At 40.9% G+C, this 20,136-nt stretch overlaps 1 protein-coding gene and 1 long non-coding RNA gene across 2 annotated transcripts in view; both read left to right on the forward strand.

Moving 5' to 3' along the window:
• The first annotated feature begins 4,182 nt into the window (after nucleotides 1–4,182).
• Nucleotides 4,183–4,589, forward strand: LOC120543793. Its single transcript, XR_005636399.1, has 3 exons — nucleotides 4,183–4,296; nucleotides 4,381–4,440; nucleotides 4,517–4,589. It is a non-coding gene; the product is annotated as an uncharacterized LOC120543793 (long non-coding RNA).
• Nucleotides 4,590–12,956: 8,367 nt separating this feature from the next.
• opcml (opioid binding protein/cell adhesion molecule-like) overlaps nucleotides 12,957–20,136 on the forward strand; it is a 391,660-nt gene continuing 384,480 nt past the window's right edge. Inside the window, exon 1 of the mRNA XM_039777409.1 lies at nucleotides 12,957–13,286. Within this exon, the coding sequence (XP_039633343.1) occupies nucleotides 13,226–13,286 (61 nt within the window). The 5' untranslated portion in view covers nucleotides 12,957–13,225. The remainder of the gene's footprint in view (nucleotides 13,287–20,136) is intronic.

Raw genomic sequence — 20,136 nt, forward strand, 5'->3', positions numbered from 1 at the left:
CGAAACATCGAAAGTAAATGGCGTTCCACCAAAGTGGAAGAATCTCGTTTGGATTGGCAAGAAAGTCTCAAAACCTATAAGAAGGCCCTAAGAAAGGCCAGATCAGACTATTACTCATCACTAATAGAAGAAAATAAGAACAACCCAAGGTTTCTTTTCAGCACTGTAGCCAGGCTGACAGATAGTCAGAGCTCTACTGAGCCATCTATTCCTCTAGCTCTGAGTAGTGACGACTTCATGAGCTTCTTTAATGATAAAATTATAACAATTAGAGATAAAATCTATCACCTTTTGCCCTCAACTTCTAACGGTTCACCTTTAAACACAGGACCGCTAGAAAGAACGACTAGACCTGACATATACTTAGACTGCTTTTATCCTATAGACCTTCAACAATTAATGTTAAAGATATCCTCAGCTAAGCCATCTACCTGTCTCTTAGACCCCATCCCAACGAGACTACTCAAAGAAGCGTTACCCGTGGTTTAAACTTCATTACTAGATATGAGCAATATGTCCTTATTAACAGGTTATGTACCACAGTCATTTAAAATAGCTGTGATAAAACCTCTTCTGAAAAAACCCACCCTCGATCCTGAGGTCTTAGCAAACTATAGACCTATATCTAACCTTGCCTTTCTATCCAAGATCCTTGAGAAGGTAGTTGCTAATCAGTTATGTGATTTTCTACACAGCAATAGTTTATTTGATGACTTTCAATCAGGATTTAGAAAGAATCATAGCATAGAGACGGCACTCGTGAAAATTACTAACGACCTTCTAACTGCTGCAGACAAAGGACTTGTCTCCATTCTTGTTTTACTAGATCTTAGTGCTGCATTTGACACTATTGACCATACCATCCTGTTACAGAGACTGGAACACTTAGTTTGCATTAAAGGAATCGCACTTAGCTGGTTTAAGTCCTATTTCTCTGAGCGATCCCAATTTGTTAACACTAACGATAAACCCTCCAAGCATGCTAAAGTTAGCCATGGCGTTCCTCAAGGCTCAGTGCTTGGACCAATTCTGTTTTCCTTATATATGCTTCCTCTTGGTAATATTATTAGGAAACACTCAATTAACTTTCACCGTTACGCAGACGACACCCAATTATATCTGTCAATTAAGCCAGACGAAAGTGGGCAGTTAGCTAAACTTCAAGCATGTATTAAAGATATAAAATCCTGGATGACCCACAATTTCCTGATGTTAAACTCAAACAAAACTGAAGTTATTGTGATGGGACCAACGCACCTCCGACCTTCATTATCTAAAGATATAGCTACTCTGGATGGAATTGCCCTGGCCTCCAGCACTACTGTCAGAAATTTAGCAATTATTTTTGATCAGGATATATCCTTCAACGCCCACTTAAAACAAACCTCAAGAATAGCCTTTTTCCATCTTCGTAACATTGCCAAAATTAGGAATATCCTGTCTCAAATCGATGCTGAAAAACTAGTCTATGCATTCGTTACTTCTAGACTAGACTACTGCAATTCCTTACTATCGGGTTGCTCAAATAAGTCCCTTAAGACTCTCCAGCTGATCCAGAATGCTGCAGCACGTGTTCTGACGAGAACTAAGAGAAGAGATCATATTTCTCCTGTATTGGCTTCTCTGCACTGACTTCCTGTAAAATCTAGGATTGAATTTAAAATCCTCCTCCTGACCTACAAAGCTCTAAATGGTCAAGCACCATCATACCTAGAAGAGCTCCTAGTACCTTATTGTCCTAGTAGAGCACTACGCTCCCAGAATGCAGAGCTACTTGTGGTTCCTAGAGTCTCTAAAAGTAGACTGGGGCCAGAGCCTTCAGTTACCAGGCTCCGCTCCTGTGGAACCAGCTCCCACTTTGGGTTCGAGGGGCAGACACCGTCACCACATTTAAGAGTAAACTGAAAACCCTCCTCTTTGATAAAGCTTATAGTTAAGGAGTGAGGAGTTGCAGCGTCCGCCTAACCAGCCCACCTGCTTCTCTTCGTAGTCATCAGTTTTATTTATTATATAATCAATAATATAGCGAGAGTAGAGGGAGGCAGGCCAGTACAGCCCGATCCGGTTGGGGAGAGTTCGAGCCCGACCAGGCACCTCTCTTTAACCTGCTTCTCTTAGTTATGCTATTATAATTCTAGACTGCCGGGGAAGTTCCTTCCTTCCTGTGACACACTGAGCTGCTCTCTCATCTCTACTTGTTTCCTTTTGTATGCATCCTGTCCCAGAAATGCTTGTTACTAACCTAGCTCTGGGAAGTTTACTTCCCGGAGTCCTTATGTTTCTTCTTCGCAGAGCTATGCTCTGCGATTCTCTGCAATTTCCCAGCTTTATGCTGCTGCGTCCTGCCGCGTCTGCCGCATCCGACATGACATGAACTTCCACGATGACCTTCGATGTCACTGTTCCATTATCTTTAATGTGACTATTATGTGCCACTGTTCATCACACCCCCAACCGGCCTGTCAGACACCGCCTACCAAGAGTCTGCCGAGGTTTCTTCCTAAAACTGAGTTTTTCCTTGCCACTGTCGCAATAGCCACTGCTAATGCTTGCTCTTGAGGGAATTACTGTAATTGTTGGGGTTTTGGAATTTATAGAGTGTGGTCTAGACCTACTCTATCTGTAAAGTGTCTCGAGATAACTCTGTTATGATTTGATACTATAAATAAAATTTAATTGAATTGTTACTTCCAGGCTGGACTATTGTAATTCCCTACTGTCAGGTTGCTCAAATAAGTCCCTTAAGACTCTCCAGCTGATCCAGAATGCTGCAGCGCCTGTTCTCACAAGAACTAAGAAAAGAGATCATATTTCTCCTGTATTAGCTTCTCTGCATTGGCTTCCTGTAAAATCCAGGATTGAATTTAAAATCCTTCTCCTGACCTACAAAGCTCTAAATGGTCAAGCACCATCATATCTAGAAGAGCTCCTAATACCTTATTGTCCCACTAGATCACTGCGCTCCCAGAATGAAGAGTTATTTGTGGTACCTAGAGTCTCTAAAAGACTAGGCTACCTCTCCTTTTGACCTGTCTCTCTTAGTTACGCTGTTATAGTTCTAGACTGCCGGGGGAATTCCTTCCTTTGACACACTGAGCTGCTCTCTCTTCTCCCTTTCTATTACCATTTGTGTGCATCCCGTCCCAGAAATGCTTGTTATTAATCCTAGCTTCTGGGAAGTTTACTCCCCGGAGTCCTTATGTTTTTTCACCCAGCGTATTTCCTTGGAGAACGTTGGCACCAAGATCCTGGTTGCAGCTGTCGCCGTGGTCCTGCTGCACTCCCTGCTAAGCTCTGCGGTGCCCTGCAGTGTCATGCTGCATCCTGCTGAACCCTGCTGCTTCCTGCTACGTTCATCCATGCTCTGCTGGGCCACACTACATCCTGTAACGCCCTGCAGCGCCCTGATATGACATGAACTACTACGACTACCATTTGAAGTCACTCTTCCATTATTAATGTGACTATTATCGCCACTGTTCATCACATCCCCAACCGGCACCGTCAGACACCGCCTACCAAGAGCCTGGGTCTGTCTGAGGGAGTTTTTCCTCGCCACTGTCGCACTGCTTGCTCTTGAGGGAATTATTGTAATTGTTGGGGCTTTGTAAATTATAGAGTGTGGTCTAGACCTACTCTATCTGTAAAGTGTCTCGAGATAACTCGTGTTATGATTTGATACTATAAATAAAATTGAATTGAATTGAAAATCACTGATAGTAAGCACAGGAGACTTTTCAATATACTGACTTTTGCTGCTAGAAAGAATATTCTACTCTTCGGGATCAAACCTGCTGCTCCAACAAGACAATCATGGCACAACATTGTTATGGACTGCATTCCTGGTGAATACATCAAGTGCATGCTTCACTCCAAAATAGATGCCTTTTATAAGGTCTGGGACCCTTACTTGCAGCATATTGGGCCCACAATGTCATCCTCCTTGCTTCGTTGATTTCCTAGACCAGCCTAGCCTGTCTTTGTGACTTGATTTTAAGTGCCCACTATCTGACGAGCGCATTGTAGCCTTGCTATGTTTATATGCTCTGTATTTATTCTCATCTGGATACTGCTTTGCCCTGCTGCAGATTGTTGAGAGGGGGGAGGCTGTATGGAAAATACGATTGTAGCAGGTTGATTGGTCGCAGGTGGTTTCAATCACACTCACACTCTCTGGACCAATCAGGAAGTAACTGCATGCTATATAGGCAGGGGGTTTGACCTCTTCACTCTTTGTTGCTGGAAGCACACTTCCGCTCTGGGGCCTTTCGCGGTGCAGTCACGGTTGTGCAACAGGTAATGCAGTGTGCTAATTTGTTGGTTACCTTAAGGCCTCGTTTGTGTTAGGATGGGCATTACAAAGTTGATTGTCTTTTGCAGTGTCTCCCTGTCACAAACCCGATCTTTCCTGTAACGGAACCGGGTTGAGTGTTGCTGCTGGTAGGTTGGACAAATCTTTCTCCTCTTTGAATATTTTTCTGAATGAGTGTTTAAGTAATCGCCCGTTTTATTGTAGGCTCTGTGTAGCTGTACTATCGGCACTGTCGGTGTATTGGTGCGAAGCTCCCTGACTGGTATGTATACCAGTGGCATCGCGTGATTTTCTTTAATCCTAAACCGTTACTGAATTTGGTTTGTTTGTGCACGCCAGGGTTGTAAAATCTGCACTAGCCCCTCCCTTCCACGCTGCTGTTTTGTCTCAACTGACTTCTGTTTCAACCACTGTCAATGGGTTGTAGCTACACAAGCTCACTCCAGGCTTTGAATGTCTCTACGCGTCTCACAGCGCCAGGATCTGTTGCCCAAAGTGTCCGACAGGGCTGTATTTGAGTAATTGTGACACAAACGATAGCTTTGCCTTTTTTGGCTTGCCTGTGCTTGCTAATATGTGTATGGAGATTGGGGTTTATGTTTATGGGTTTATTTGTTAAATTATGATTTAAGTGATTTTTGGTTAATTTATATTTCTTTTGTTTAACCCTTGTGTGGTCCTTTGGGTCTTGGTGACCCAAAGGACCACACAAGGGTTAATACAGCACCTTAGTGTTTGTTTGTACAGCATTTTGGTCAGCTTAAACTGTTTTTAAATGTGCTCTAGAAATAAACTTTACTTACTTACTTTACAAGAGACAGGGTTTAGAGAGCAATTCTCAACAAAGTAAACAAAAGTACATAACCCTTGTTTTGTCCTTTGGGTCACTGGGACCCGAAGGACAACATAAGGGTTAAGTTCTGATAAAAAGACTCATTTCTGTTGAAATTCTATTATCTGTTAATCTTGGTTATTTTTGTTGGCTCTAGGCTGCTAGGATTAAGTGATTTTTGGTTTATTTCTGTTTAAGTTGTGATAAAGACTTTCATTGTTGAAACCTTTTATGGTTTATTTGTTATTTTGGTTGTTAGGCTCTAGGCAGCCATTAAGACACCTTTGCTGCCTAGATTTGCCTGAGATTGAAGTTGTTTTTTTATTTATTTTTGGTTTTATTGATTCATGTTCTCCCCACATTAATTGAATGTTCTTCTCCCATAGGTGCTGCGTGCCTAAGGTGGTGGTGTCTGTGTCCCCGGTGGTGGGGTCTCCCTCCTGTGTGCTGTGTTTTCCCCCTTGGTTTATTTTGAGTTCTTCACACGTGTGTGTGGGTGTGGGGGTGTGGGTGTGTCTCTCTCTCTGTGTGTGTGTGTGTGTGGGTCTCTCTCTCTCTCTCTCTCTGTGTGTGTGTGTGGGTCTCTCTCTCTCTCTCTCTGTGTGTGTGTGTGGTCTCTCTCTCTCTCTCTCTGTGTGTGTGTGTGTGGGTCTCCTCTCTCTCTCTCTCTGTGTGTGTGTGGGCCCTCTCTCTCTCTCTGTGTGTGTGTGTGGTCTCTCCTCTCTTCTCTTTTTTGTGTGTGTGGGTTTTTTTTTTTTCTCTCTGTGTGTGTGTGGGTCTCTCTGTGTGTGGGTGGGTGTGGGTCTCTGTGTGTGTCTGTCCCTCCACCGGTAAGGCCTCAGCACTTATTCCCCAGATTTAGTGTCTGGTATTTGGTTTTAGTAATTGTATTAATAAAATCATTGTTTTTGACAGAACTACGTCTCTGGCTTCATGCATAAATCAAACCTGTGTGCTTTCTGTATTTTGGTCGTTTTAACTAGTCAAATCCTATTCTCGGGGTGAAATTCCCCAGGTGGCGTTGCCGGTGTCTTCCTTGGGTCTGGGTGTTGAGCGGGCCAAAAAGGTGCTCCACACCAAAAAGTCTCACTCGCCACAGTTAATTTTTACTTTCATAATAATTTTCTATTTACTGTATCCACATGCCCACATCCTGCTGTTTTTTCCTTTCCTGTCATGTCTGAGCTGTTCTGTGTGTTTTGAAAAAAAATACAATAAAAATATATATATTAAAAAAACTACTTTGATGACCGCTCTATGAAGGAGAAATATCTTTGGTTTTCTGAGTGGTTATCATTTTGAAAATGTTCCACATTGCCCTGACATAATTCTGGAGAACTGTTGATCATATAGTGGCATATTTATTTTAAACGTCTTGAGCTGATCAAAACCTTTCTTGGTTACATCATAGTCAAAAATCATTGTTTTCATTTTTCTAAGGTAAGCTCACCTGTCTTCCTCTCAACTGGTCACACTTTTAAAAAATATTGCATTGTCTCCTGGGTCATTTTTCCAATCCCGATGGATTCAGTTTCCCAAAAGTAGCATGTGTGATGTATTTGTTCTTCCACATGCAGAGTTCCAACATCTGCTGGTTCTGTTTCTGAGGCGATATTAAGCATGGATGCAGTTCCTTGTATACGCCATCCAAACTTACTGTCCAGTGAAACCAGTGATCCACAGAGCTGCTGTAATTTTCCAGTAATGATCACTTCCAATCAATACTCCCAGCGCCTGGATCTCCATTCCACTCACTGATGTATCAGCCAGTTGCATGCATATTTCTTCTCCTGCTACCTTCATGATAGAACCGCACACTCAAGGTGGTTCTAGTACACCTAGATCTACTTTGGCCATTTCTGATGATAATAATGTAATGTATACTTTATTAATCCCGCTAGGGGAAATTACAATGTTATTACACACATTACACACAGGCCTGAATAACGTGCACATGCTCAGTACCTATACATGCACTCATGGAGAGATGTCAGAGTGAGGGAGCTTTGGTCCATATGGGGACTTGAACCAGCGACCCTCTGGTTCCCAACCCAACTCCCTACTGACAGGGTCACCAGAGCCAAGTGTTTGTAGTTTTAGAGTCTCTTCACCTAATTTGGGGAGGTTTAACTCACAGGATGCCTCCATCTAAAATCTAAACCAGAGGTCTTCAAAGTGTTTTGGGCTAAGGTCCAATAACCTAAAAGAGAGACAGAGCAAGGACCACATACCACATGTATATTGGATACAATTGAGTTGCATAATAAACTGGTCCTACAATAATGTGCAGGGTGGCCTAAAGCCTATACACATTCTTTTTTATGGTACCCTACAATACCAGGGGTCTTCAAATTTTTTTTGCTAAGGACCCCTAACCTAAAAGAGAGACCACCTACCACATTTATATTTGATACAATTAAGTTGCATAATAAATTGGGCCAACAATAAGGTGTTGGGTGGCCTAAAGCCTATACACATTCTCTTTTATGGTGCCCTACATTACTACGCTTATATTTACTTATTCATATATCATGTTTTAATGTCAAACATACATGTGGAAGGCACAGTGAATCCAGAAGCTTAACTGTTTCTGTGGATGCCTACCATAGTGGATACTTTTCTTGTAGGCCAGTAAGTGTATGATCAATGTGGTTGAGTTTTTTCTTTCTTTTTTATGAATAGGCTAATATCTTTGCTAATAAAACTATATGTTGGAATCATGTTAATGTATGTATGTATTTTCAGACATATTTTAATTTTGGGGGAAAAGAACTTCCAAAAAGTATTAAAGGTCCCATGACATGGTGCTCTTTTGGATGCTTTTATATAGACCTTAGTGGTCCCCTATTGTATCTGAAGTATCTTTTATATAGACCTTAGTAGTCCCCTAATACTGTATCTGAAGTCTCTTTTATATAGATATTAGTGGTCCCCTAATACTGTATCTGAAATTTCTTTTATATAGATATTAGTGGTCCCCTAATACTGTATCTGAAATTTCTTTTATATAGATATTAGTGGTCCCCTAATACTGTATCTGAAGTCTCTTTTATATAGGCCTTAGTGGTCCTCTAATACTGTATCTGAAGTCTCTTTTCCGAAATTCAGCCTTGGTGCAGAATTACAGCCACTAGAGCCAGTCCCACAATGAGCTTTACTTGGTATGTGCCATTTCTGTGTCTGTAGCTATTGAGGAGGAGAGAGGGGGGGGGGCAAGGTGGATGGTGGGGCTGTGGCTTTGACCAACTGCCACGTTGCTCGTTTGAAAGCCATGATGTCTCTCTCATGGGGGGCCAAATTCTCTGGGCGGGCAAAGCAGAGAAAGGGGAGGTAACCTTGCTCCTTATGACCTCATAAGGAGAAGATTCCAGATCGGCCCATCTGAGCTTTCATTTTCTCAAAGGCAGAGCAGGATACCCAGGGCTCGGTTTACACCTATCACCATTTCTAGCCACTCATAAAGTGACATTTTCATGCCATAGGACCTTAAAACAATAATTTGGCTTTTTTAAGAATGATTTCAGTGCTGTTCTTTGTTCTTTACTCAAAGAAAAGCTTAACTCCAAGTCTTCCAGAAGACCGCTGTTCTCAGCAACAGCAGCCATAAGCCCGCCCACCGACTCTATACACGATGTGCAGCAGCAGCGCCAGGAAGGGGCTAGGGGGTGCTGTAGCTACCCCTAGGTTTGCCATAGCACCACCTTAGCACCCCCAATAAATTGCTGTAGGTGATTTATAAATAAATAAAGAATCGTTAATGTGTAAATAGTATAATCTATATTTGAAAAATGAATAAATACATTAATAAAACAAACCGATTATTTTTAGGCTAAAAAACACAGGTGATCGTATTCGGCCAAAGGGTGCAGCACACATTGAACTTTTGACCTTACTTCCGCAGTAACGTATTCACAAAGAAGAAGAAGAGCACAATATTTGGAGCCGTTAGGAATAGAGAGGTGAGTCTAACGCTAGCAATGGATAGTTTTTTACTCCCTCAACGTCAAGATGTGGAGACTTTATCAAAACCTCTAAATGAGACTGAGATATGGTGAACTCTCGGAACCGAAGAAAAGCGGTCGGAGGAAGGTGATCTGACCACGGCTGTGATTGCTGCTGAGGATGCTTAATGTCACCCTGCTGTACATGACATTAGACCAGGGGACTGCACAGCCAGGCCACAGTGGGTGATCTGATAGGGGTCCATGGAAGACCTTTACTCTTATCGTAGAAGAGCATTACAGTAAATGTGTTTTACAGAAATGTGAATAAATGGATCACCGAATCTAAAGTTATACAGCGCACTGGACATCGGTTTATTTTTAGCCCAGAAAACGGGTTCAACCTCAGTGGCTTATTTAGATCTATTAAGTCACTACAGATATGACCACAGTATTTTGACCATTTGTGCAAGTGTGAAAACTGTGTGAGGATACATGCGCGTGTTTTTATATGTGTGCTTGGCTATGTGTGGTGTATTTGGCCTGCTGCATTACTCTTCTGAGCCACTGTATGAGAGCTGCAGTAATGATTGTTTGAACCCGGTTTGTTGGCTGGTATTTGAAATATGTTTGGTGGGCTAATCAGACTTCTATGGTGCTGTTGTATCGGCAACTTTAAATCAATCTCTCTCGTTCGCTCGCTCGCTTAGTAAACCGCGGCAGAGGTGGGTGCACATCTGCGCGAGTGTGTGTAACGTTAGCCTATTTGCGTCAAGGGAAACTCAAAATTTCAGAGCACCCTCACTGAAACCCCCAAAGCACCAGCAAAATAACATCTCTGGCGCCACCACTGACGATGTGATTGACCTGACCAAAATTGTTTTTTTCCAGCTCGCAAGCCAATGGAGAGTGCCTAGACTGACCCTGGCTGCAAAAAAAATTTGCTGCCACTAGGGTGCGTCTGGATTTGTAGGCTAAGTCAGAAGGAGAACGGTCTCTCATTTGCATTTTACTGGGAGACACTGAAATCACTGCATCTGCCAGCTCATTTACCTCTGTTGATCCATCAGAGGAGCAGAGGGCTTTGTGATGTCGTCGGTTACATTTCTCATAAGAAATGCCTCTGGTGCGACAATCTTTGGCAACATGCCTGGTTCCAAAACACACAAAGCATCTTCCTTTAAAAAAAAAAACTTAAGGCACAGGCATCACATTGAGCTGTTGAGACTTGGTGGTCATATTTCTCACAGAAAAATTGTCTATTTAATTTGAATCATGAAGCACAAATGCTGTCGTCATTCTGTGGGGTTTTGTGCGCATTTCCTATGTGCCGTGAGTTTATTTTTCATGTTCCTTACTTGTGCGCTCCTTTGCACTCTTGATCATGATAGCAGTGCACTTTCGGCGGCCTACCTCCTTCTGTATGAAGTTCATCAGATCCTCAACCTTTCGGACGTCATTCTCTTCCACTTGCTAAACTCCAGAGTTATCTCCTCAGGTATTAGTTTCATTAGAATGGGGCACAACAGACTACCATACATAAGTGTCAGAAACAACTCCCATAGAAGTCTGTTAGGGTTGTGGGTTCCTGTTGTCATGTTTCTTGTTTTATTTTGTTAACTCTTGCTCTGTGTTTTGATTGATTCCTGTTTCCTTGTTATTTGTTCTGGTTTTCCTGTACTCATCTTGTATGTTCCGCTTTGTTTACTTCCTTTATTATTTTGTAGTGTTTGGTTTCATCTGTCTTAGTCTAGCTGTGTTTCCTGTTTGAGTCTGATTTGTCCCTAATGCTTTTCACCTCTTTGCTCCCTCCCTGCTCGTTTGCCCCTGTATTTAATGTCCTCTGTCCTGACAAGGTCAAGATCTGGAAGTTTGGTCATATCTGCATTAATAACAAAGTAATTTCTGCCAAACCTGTTGTGTAGCATTTGGATTGCATGTTCATAGTTGCCTTCAGACAATGGTAATCCTGCAATAACATTAGTGGCTGCGCCTGTAAGATATTCAGTTTTTACCTGCATTTTCTTTATAGTGTCAAATCATAACAGACATCATCTCAAGACACATATAGAGTGGGTCTAGACCACATTCTATAATTTACAGAGACCCAACAATTCCCCCAAGACCAATTATTGGAAGGAAAAACTTCCTGGCTCTAGGTGGGCGGCCATGTGCCTCGACTGGTTGGGAGGGAGGGAGAGAGAGAGAGAGAGAGAAATAGTGAGACAATACCTATCAACAATAAATACAGAAATATGACTCATAATAATTATAGCAGTGGCTATAATGAAATTACATGATAAACAGTGGCAATTATAGACCTTTTCACAGTTGTAAACATACACATTCTAAATGGCCCCAAGTTGATTTCTTGTTGCAGTGTATGTAAGTGACAGGAAGTTAACAAGGGGCCTGGCTATTGCCTAGCAATGGAATTCCACTGAAAAGGTCTATAGTAACAGTAAAAATTATAGAACTCTGCTTAGAAATAATAATTGTAGTAAAAATCAGTGGACATCTTGGAGGACCGGGGCAGCAGCTGCAACCACCATCCAGGTGCCACCACAATCCGAGGAAATCTGCGAGATAAGAAAGCACAAGACTCAGGAGAAGAAGCTAAGTTATTAACATGCATTACTGGCACATGAATGCCCACAAAAGGAGAGAGAGAGAGAGAGAGAGAGAGAGAGAGAGAGAGAGAGAGAGAGAGGAGCTCAGTGTGTCATAGGAAGTCCCCGGCAGTATTTCCCTATTTTCCACCAGGCGCGTCTGCGCTGCGTTCCAGATGCGCCACGGTCTGATCTCCGGTGACATGACACGTATGTGGGGTTGCTTTCTCCAAAAGTTGAGTTAAGTCTTAACTTTTTTTATGTACCCCCTGCGACAAACTCTGCCGCAGCCTAAATGCACTAGCCCCATTCAAAATGAATGGAAAGACCTGCGTTTTTGCCGGACCGTTGGATGGCTGATGGAGGCAGTCTGAACGCAGCCTAAGAAGGGGTTTCCAACAGTATTTGGGGGTTTTGCAAGCATGGATAAAGACTAACTGATTGGTTTGGCAAATGTACAACTGGTTTATTTCCCCACCTCCGATAAAGAGAAGCGTAGATGTGTACGTTTTTCTTTTTTCTTGTTTCCCACACAGTGGATAGGATGGATTTGCAAACTCCTTAACGGTGAGTAAAGGGCTTTTAAGAACTTCATTGTAGTTCTTGAACTATATTATAAATGCAGATACATCTAACTACAACACCTTGCTGGGTATGGCTAGGTTTTAGCACAAGCATATATTACACTTCTGGCAGGGAACTTGAGCCAAGCTTTAAAATGAATCACACCTCAACACCATTGACTTCACTTAAAATAGCAGCAGTGAGAATTTGAGGACGAATCTCAACACTCATTGAGTGCCACCTCATTATGGTTCTTTCTGTCCAGCAGTGTTTCTATTCTCCCCAAACGAACACTATGTGCTTCCACTGGTTAACGCAGTCCCAACTGTCAGAACACTGCATCAAAATCCCTCATTAAAACACATTCAAGACAAAAAGAATCACATCAAGGGATGATTTTCATAAAATTGCCCCAGTCCCAGATCACCTTCTGCATTAATATTTTTTTAGCCTTTATTGAATATCAATCTGGCATCATCTTTTTTAATCCTGCTCTAGTTCTGTCAAAGGGCAGAGAAAGGAACGCAGGGTTGAGGATTCACAGCAGCCAAAAAAAAAACAGAAAAAAAAACAGAGCTAGGACTGTTCACAGGTGATCGACAGAAGCTTCAGCCAATGGCAGCTGAGCAGAGAGTGCCCGCCCCCTCCTCTCCCCCCAGCCTTGCAGAGTGCTGGTCCCTCTGTGTGCTGTAGTACGCGGAAGAGAGGGAGATCGACTGCGCGAGGAGCCAGCCTCTGTGTGTGTGTGTGTGTGTGTGCCGCCAGCTACTACTTGCACTGGATTTAAAGCATCTTCACTACAACCAGTGGGGATGAGAAGCTATCCAAACTGACATTCAGGAAAAAAGGCAGAGAAAAAAAAATAGAAAGCAAATTGAGCAGCTCTCTGAAGCCCTGCTGTGGGAAAATACAAAAAGAGTGTCTTTAAAACAAACGAGCAGATCAGAATCAGCTCTGTTTAGGAAGCATGTATAATTCGGTTTGTTTCATCATCCTGTCATGGGTGTTTGCTGTCCTTGTGTTCCCAGGTAAGACTTCTTCTATTCCCCAGTCTCTGTTCTTTGTAAGTCTATGTTTGCATTCTTCTTTCTGGTCTGTGGCTCCTCTGTTGAGTGGTGCACTATTGTTGAGATATAGCCTTATACCCGCTTTATTTCTTACGCTCTCTGTTTACAAATCATCTGACTCTGTGAGGCTTGCTGGGACAAAGATGAGAAGTTGTATTTTTTTATGATTTCGGTGTTGGTTCAGTCCTGCCAAGGATTCTCCCACAAGGACTGAGAAAAAGTTCCCTCCACCTCACACACTTGTCAACTTATCAGAAATGTTGAAGATTTCATGCAGGAATTACTAAATCAATCTTTAGTTTGAGTGAATTCAAAATTGGATTACAGCATCTGCTGCATTTTCTAAAGATCAGGATCGTAAAAAAAAAAAAAAATCACTATTTGTTAGGCATTATTGTACAAATCAATTTTGACTAACTGCCATTTGAAAGAAATATTGATCAGTTAATCCCAACAATGTAGGCAGATAATCGATAATAATGAAGAATTATGTCCGTGATGAAGTAGCATGTGCAAGCAACCAAGATGTGTTGATCAGTGGAGCGGGCAGCACAGAATGCTTTGTTGAAAGGACTTTGCATTGTGTGTTGATGAATGGATGTAATGCCAGCGTTGCCCTTTAACCTTTAGGCTCCATATCCTCCCACTGAGGGGAATACATGACTCACTGGACTTGGTCACGAGGCACAAGAACAGCTTTGCGTTGGTGTCACAGGGGAGCCTGATGTCCTGATATTATGTTAAATGAGCCTGATGTCTGAAAATGCTAATATGTGCACAACGTACCTGAAGTGAGAGAAATACGATTTCTCACCTCAAAGGGATTATGTGAAGGAGATTATGTGAAGTCTGACAGGGGAAATGTGATGCATTGGTGTATGCATTTACCTTTCATTCTACCAACTCAGGTTTTAATGCAAACACGGTCCGTGAGGGAGATTTAAGCCTTTCTTAAAACTTAAACCTTAAAGGGTAACTTCCTTTTTTTCAACCCAGACCCTGTTTTCCTATGTTTTTGTGACTGATGGGAACAACAATCTTTTAAAATGGTCCACTATTAAACAAGATGGCTGCAGTTCGCAGTGGCAAAACAAGCTGCAATGTAAGTTATTAGTGTAGGTTGTAAATGTTACTGTTTACTTTTTTTAAGATTATTTTTTGGGGCTTTTTTTCCTTTATTACAAGTGACAGTGGATAGACATGAAAGGGGGAGAGAGATGGGGGACAACACGCAGCAAAGGGCAGCAGGTCGGAATCGAACCTGCGCCGCTGCAGGACTCAGCCTACATGGGGCAAATGCCCTTACTGGGTGAGCTAGAGGGTGCCCCCATATTTACTTTTTTGATCAAACAATTTGTTTGTATTTATAATGTGTATTATTTGCTAGTGTCTGGGCCCCTTCACACAAGCTTTAAATAGTTTACCAGGGTGTCCCATTTCAAATATCTTCATTATGTTTTATGATTGTACTTGTCTTTTAACTTTTGTGAATAAATTGAAGCTGAACCTGAACCTTATTGGGCAATTGCTCACTTTCACTTTGCGTCCACTAAAAGTTCTGTTCTTGCAACTGACAGACTCAGATTATTATTCTGACAGCATTATGGAAAGGATCCCTACAGAGATAGACCTTTTTGTTAAAGAGTAAGATCCTTTTTGAAAATCCCCAATATCGCTATTGCCAAACCCACCAGGCTGAAAAAAATAAAAATAAACTATAAAAAGCCGTCTTGGTTCATCGTTCCACTGATCCAACAATCACCACTCTGGTTTGGTTGAAATAAACACATCATTTAGGCATTTACATGTGGGAATATGCTTTATACAAATACTAAAAGTATGGTTTATTTAAATGGAGTCTGGTGGGTTTGTCGAGAGCGATGTCAGAGCAGTTCTGGTTAATCAAAAAGGATCTTACTCTTTCACAAAAAGTCGACGAATTGCAGCCCGATTTGCGGCTGCCGGTTACATAGTCCCCGCTCAACACTTTAAAAGAGTTTTGTCCACATTATTCACTAAGGACACCAATGGATGGGAAACAGGTTCCAGGTTGAAACCCCTGTGTTGTGAACAGGTGGGGACAAAGTGTTTAAAGATGGTATGCCCAATTACTTATCATCATATAATTAAGTTAATGTTGGAGAAACATACAAGTCGGTCACAAATTTGATTTCAGTTTCACAGTTTGTACTTATATCACACAAACAACTGTGCTGCACAGGCTTGGATGCATTCCAAATGGCTACATTATGTTCATGGCAGTCATTGTATCACACATAGCAGTCTCATACCAGGCTGGATGGAATATGACAGACTGGCTCGGGTGCCTGATAGTTGTTGCAGCACTGATGAATTTGCCGGGTTGCATTATAGGGAAATCATGCAAGGATCATTAGCCTTCATTAAGTACTACTGTATGTAAGTAGATGTACTCACTCAGGTGCAATTGTAAGTCATGCACATGCACAGTGTTGGGGCTGTTAATGGGAAACTAAGTTACTAAGTTAAGAATGACATGCCTTATCAAAAAGTAATTAGTAGCACTACTTATCTTGTTTATGCATTGTAACCAATACTAATTGCATAAGGCATGCTCTCTTTGGCTATCTTGTTGCCTTGTTGTTCACATTATTAATGCCCGAACACACATCACACATGCTTATATCATTGAGTATGAAACCCTCATCAAATCCACAACAGATGGCATAATCAAAAGTCATTTGGCAAACCACAGTTTAGCTTAATTGAACATAAGACCGATTGCTTATGTGCTGTAGGCTGGCTGTAACTCAAAGATAAAAAGTATGAAACAGAATATGTAGAAAACAGAAATATTTAAAAAATCAAAAAAATATCTTGATAATGCATGTTTTGACATCAGCTCTCCCTGTTTCCTCATGTGTTGCCCAATGTGGATCTCCTGCAGTATGTGTTTACCTCAAGCTCAGCATGGGACTAATGTATGTGGAGTTTAACAACTTTACTGCAAATACGGTTATTTATTATTTAGTGTTTGTAGTTAGTGGTAGTTGTATTAGTGCACATTCTACAGCATGTTGTATAAAACTGTATTAACATGAACCAAGTTCAGTTGGAATTATTATCATTAACACCAGCAAGCTGTGAAGATGCCTATTTGATTTACGGAAGTCCAAAATGTTTTATTTTATTTTTTTATTAGGAAACAAAAATGTGTGTGATGCTGAATGTCCACGTTGTCACCTGACAATAATCACAGGACCAGAAAGAGTCCTGTATGTGTGATCACCACACATTTCAGTATCCAAAGAGTTGCCCAAGCCTTAAAGGAATAGTTTGGCATTTTTGGGAAGTTAAGTCCAGCAACTCCTCAAAATTAAACAACTTACATTGTTTGTCCATGGCCAGGGTTTTCCCTAAGTTTTTAGAGGGCACAGCACACTGTCTGTATGTCTGTCCGCTGCCACATTTGTCACCTCGATAGCATCACAGGCGTTCAAGATGCAGTCACAAAACTTTAGTTCAAGTTGAGATCAAACTTAAGGCCAGGTTTGACGATGGGTGTCGTCCGACCAAGGGTGCCGGAAATACGGGGGTAGAAAGTCTCCCATTTATGTGAAACCTGAATATGTTAGCTGGATTTTTCCAAATACTATACTGTACTGTTGCATGTATACACCACCGACGACCTGTACAGGCATGGCTTTGGCCAAGTGACGTAACAGAAAAAAAAACAATGGCAGCAGTAAAAGCATCTTACTGTTACAATGTTATCATGTACCCTTGCACTCTTGTCAGGTATTAATCGTTATTTTTACAGTTATATGTTCTTTTTAACATCTTGTGATTTTGAGTATGGAAAATTGTCGGTACCAACACAACATCAAGCCTTATCTTCCATGTTTCTTTCTGCTTTATTCATCCAGGGAAGGGAATTGCTGAGTGTGCATGTTCTTTTTCAGTGCTGCCCTGCTTCACATTCCTACACATTCTGTACATAACTTCACAACTAGGAGCTGCCCTGTACCGCTGCCGTTCATCTCATCTACTGACTGGGTAGCTGCCTCTTACCCACCTTGCTCAAGGGCACCTTGTCAGTAGCTGATAGAAAGGAGAGCGATAGGAGAGACTGCCACTTTTGTGAAGTTTTGAAGCGGTATTCTTTCAGTCATGAGGTTGTTTAAAGTGTGTGTGTGTGTGTGTGTGTGTGTTTTGGAGAGGTGCAGAAAAAGAGCTGACTTTGACATAAAGCGCTGCAAATGAGTTCCTACGAGAGCGAGTTAAAGAATGCAGGACAGGGTGTGTATTTGCTGAATGACATGCCTTGCTGGAACATACACCCTGCTGTTGGTTTTGTTCATCTTTTATTTATTGGGATTAATTGGACTGTCACTCTGACTGTTATTGAGCATGTATAAGCGTTGCCTTCATTTTCAATGTCTGTAAAGAACAGAGGAAAATGAGCCTGTGCGTTGGGGAGTTCAGGCAGGTTGAGTACGTTCCACAACACTCATTTGCATGAGCAAATTAAGCTAAGAATACATGTGACAGGTGTGAAGTCATACCAAGTTTAGATGTTCAAAGTATTTCCATATTCTGGCTTGCACAAGAAGGAATCTATCTTATCTCAAATTCAACATTCTTAAGTGAGCCTGTCCAAATGAAAGCACTAAGACCTTCTCATTTCCATTAGTCTGGGCAAAGTGTAATTATGAGGATGATTGATGATCCCTGAGCAGAAGCTTGCTAATGTCAGTCCAATTTATAGGAATTGCTGAATATTGTGTGTTTGACTCCCTTGATATTAAATACCTTGAAAGAACCCCACATTTCAAAAGAATGTCACACGAAATGTCTTCATCAGCTCATTTTTATTTAAGTTAGTACCATTAAGGAGCACAACTGCTTTTTGCTTAAGCTGTTTTAATAGTGAAGCCTAAATGCCTTTAGATTATGGTTTAATTATGCATAACTAACAAAATGATTATGTAAAGGCTACTTATGCAGACAAAATGCACATTGACACCTACACACTCTGATCATGTTTCTGCACACTTACAGTATCTGGTAATTATCACTTTTTGAGAGCTTCCGAAAGAACATCAGCTGTGACTTATTTTTACTTATTTATATACTTCAGTTCTTTACAATGTAAGACAGTGATGGTGGCTTAATACGTCCTTTAGGAATGCAAGATATGTACTGGTATATTTGTAACTTAATGAAGGTTATCAGCTACACATTGAAATAAATGAACACTACACTGTCAATCAGTTGTAGTTGGTTACCTGTTGTTCATTTAAATAAACCAGGTAACTGAACTTAGGTTGAATAATTAGTTCAAAGTTATCTTATGAGCTTTAACAATCGAAAACCAACCAACTCATCTTGAGAAACCAGGTTCAATAAACTAAAGATCTTAAGTTGAAGGAAGTTTGAACTGAACTGTTCAGTCAAACTGACAAACACGTTTCCATCACGTTTGTTTTCTTAAAGCTACAAACCACAAGTGTCTTTGGAGAGTTTTAACTCTCAAACAATGCATGATGGGAAGTCTGCTAATATGCTAATCATGTTTCTTTAGACAATTGATTTAATGAGTTGAGTTAACTCTCAGCAGTGCATTCATTCAACTCATGTTTTTAAGTCCAAAGATTTCAAGTCAGTAGAACTCATGTTTATAAATTCTGAAGTAGTCTGAAAATAAATAAGTTTATAAAAATGTTAAGTTGAATTAACTAACTAACTAAGAAAAGATTAGTTGATTTGAATCCCTGCATGTTTTTTTACAGCAGTGATACTGAAACTAATTTACGGATAAGGGTACGGATAATTTTATACTTTGAATGTAAATAAGGGGCCAGAGTGCATAAAAAAAGCATCAAAACAGAGCTTGATTATGGAAATAAAAGTGCCACGAGAGGATCCTCTGAATCCCCTGACAGATGTCAGGGCTAAGCCATGAGTGTCCTCACTTTACATTACTTAACGTCTGTTCAAGGTGGAGCTTTCAACACTTATGTAATTCCGGATAGCTTAATGAATAATGATGCATCATATTATAATTGGGTATTTTGTGAGTAAAATCTGAATCTGCAATGTAACCAGTAACATTTCTCTGTCAGGTAAATGTAGCAGTACAATGTTTTCCACTGAAGTAGAAGTACACAGTAAGTCAGTAGTATACAGTGGGGTTTCATATTAAGGGCTTTGAGGGCCTGCTGTAAGTTATTTCGGGGTGAATGCTTCTGGAGAAAGCTACAAGGAGGCCAAGCAATTTTGAAAACGTTTTGAACAGGCACTGTACTAGTTAAAAATAATAGAACATTGTTCCTTAATACCACCTTTGTATTCTGAGCACAGTATATATAAAGCAGGAGCAATGGTTTCTAAAGAGAAAAAATAATATTAGAATAAAGATGTAAAGAACTCGCAAACTAGTTGTGTTTATTGATTTCTTCTCTTGCAAAAGCAATTTATTTGAGTTTTCTTTTTCATGTTCTCTCCATAATTAGAGATCATTGATCTCCCTTTGCAACCTGCTGTGTGACATCACCAAACTAATATTATTTCTGAGCATCCACTATGTTCAACAAAACCATACTAAATTAATAAATGAAGAAAGAGATGTATCAGCCCCACATGAAACACACTATGAAGGTGATGATGAACGTCCGTTAATAATTTTGTATTACGTTTTTAGTTGTATTTTTTAACCATTTGTTTTCTCCGAAGGTCGTATAATGTGCCTGACCTCCGGTTACATGCACACTCATGAGCTTTTACTGTCATTTATACTGCATGGCAACAACTCAGAGAGACAAATTGCTGC

Source organism: Perca fluviatilis, chromosome 16 (assembly GCF_010015445.1).
Source record: "Perca fluviatilis chromosome 16, GENO_Pfluv_1.0, whole genome shotgun sequence".
In the NCBI taxonomy this organism is placed as follows: Eukaryota; Metazoa; Chordata; class Actinopteri; order Perciformes; family Percidae; genus Perca; species Perca fluviatilis.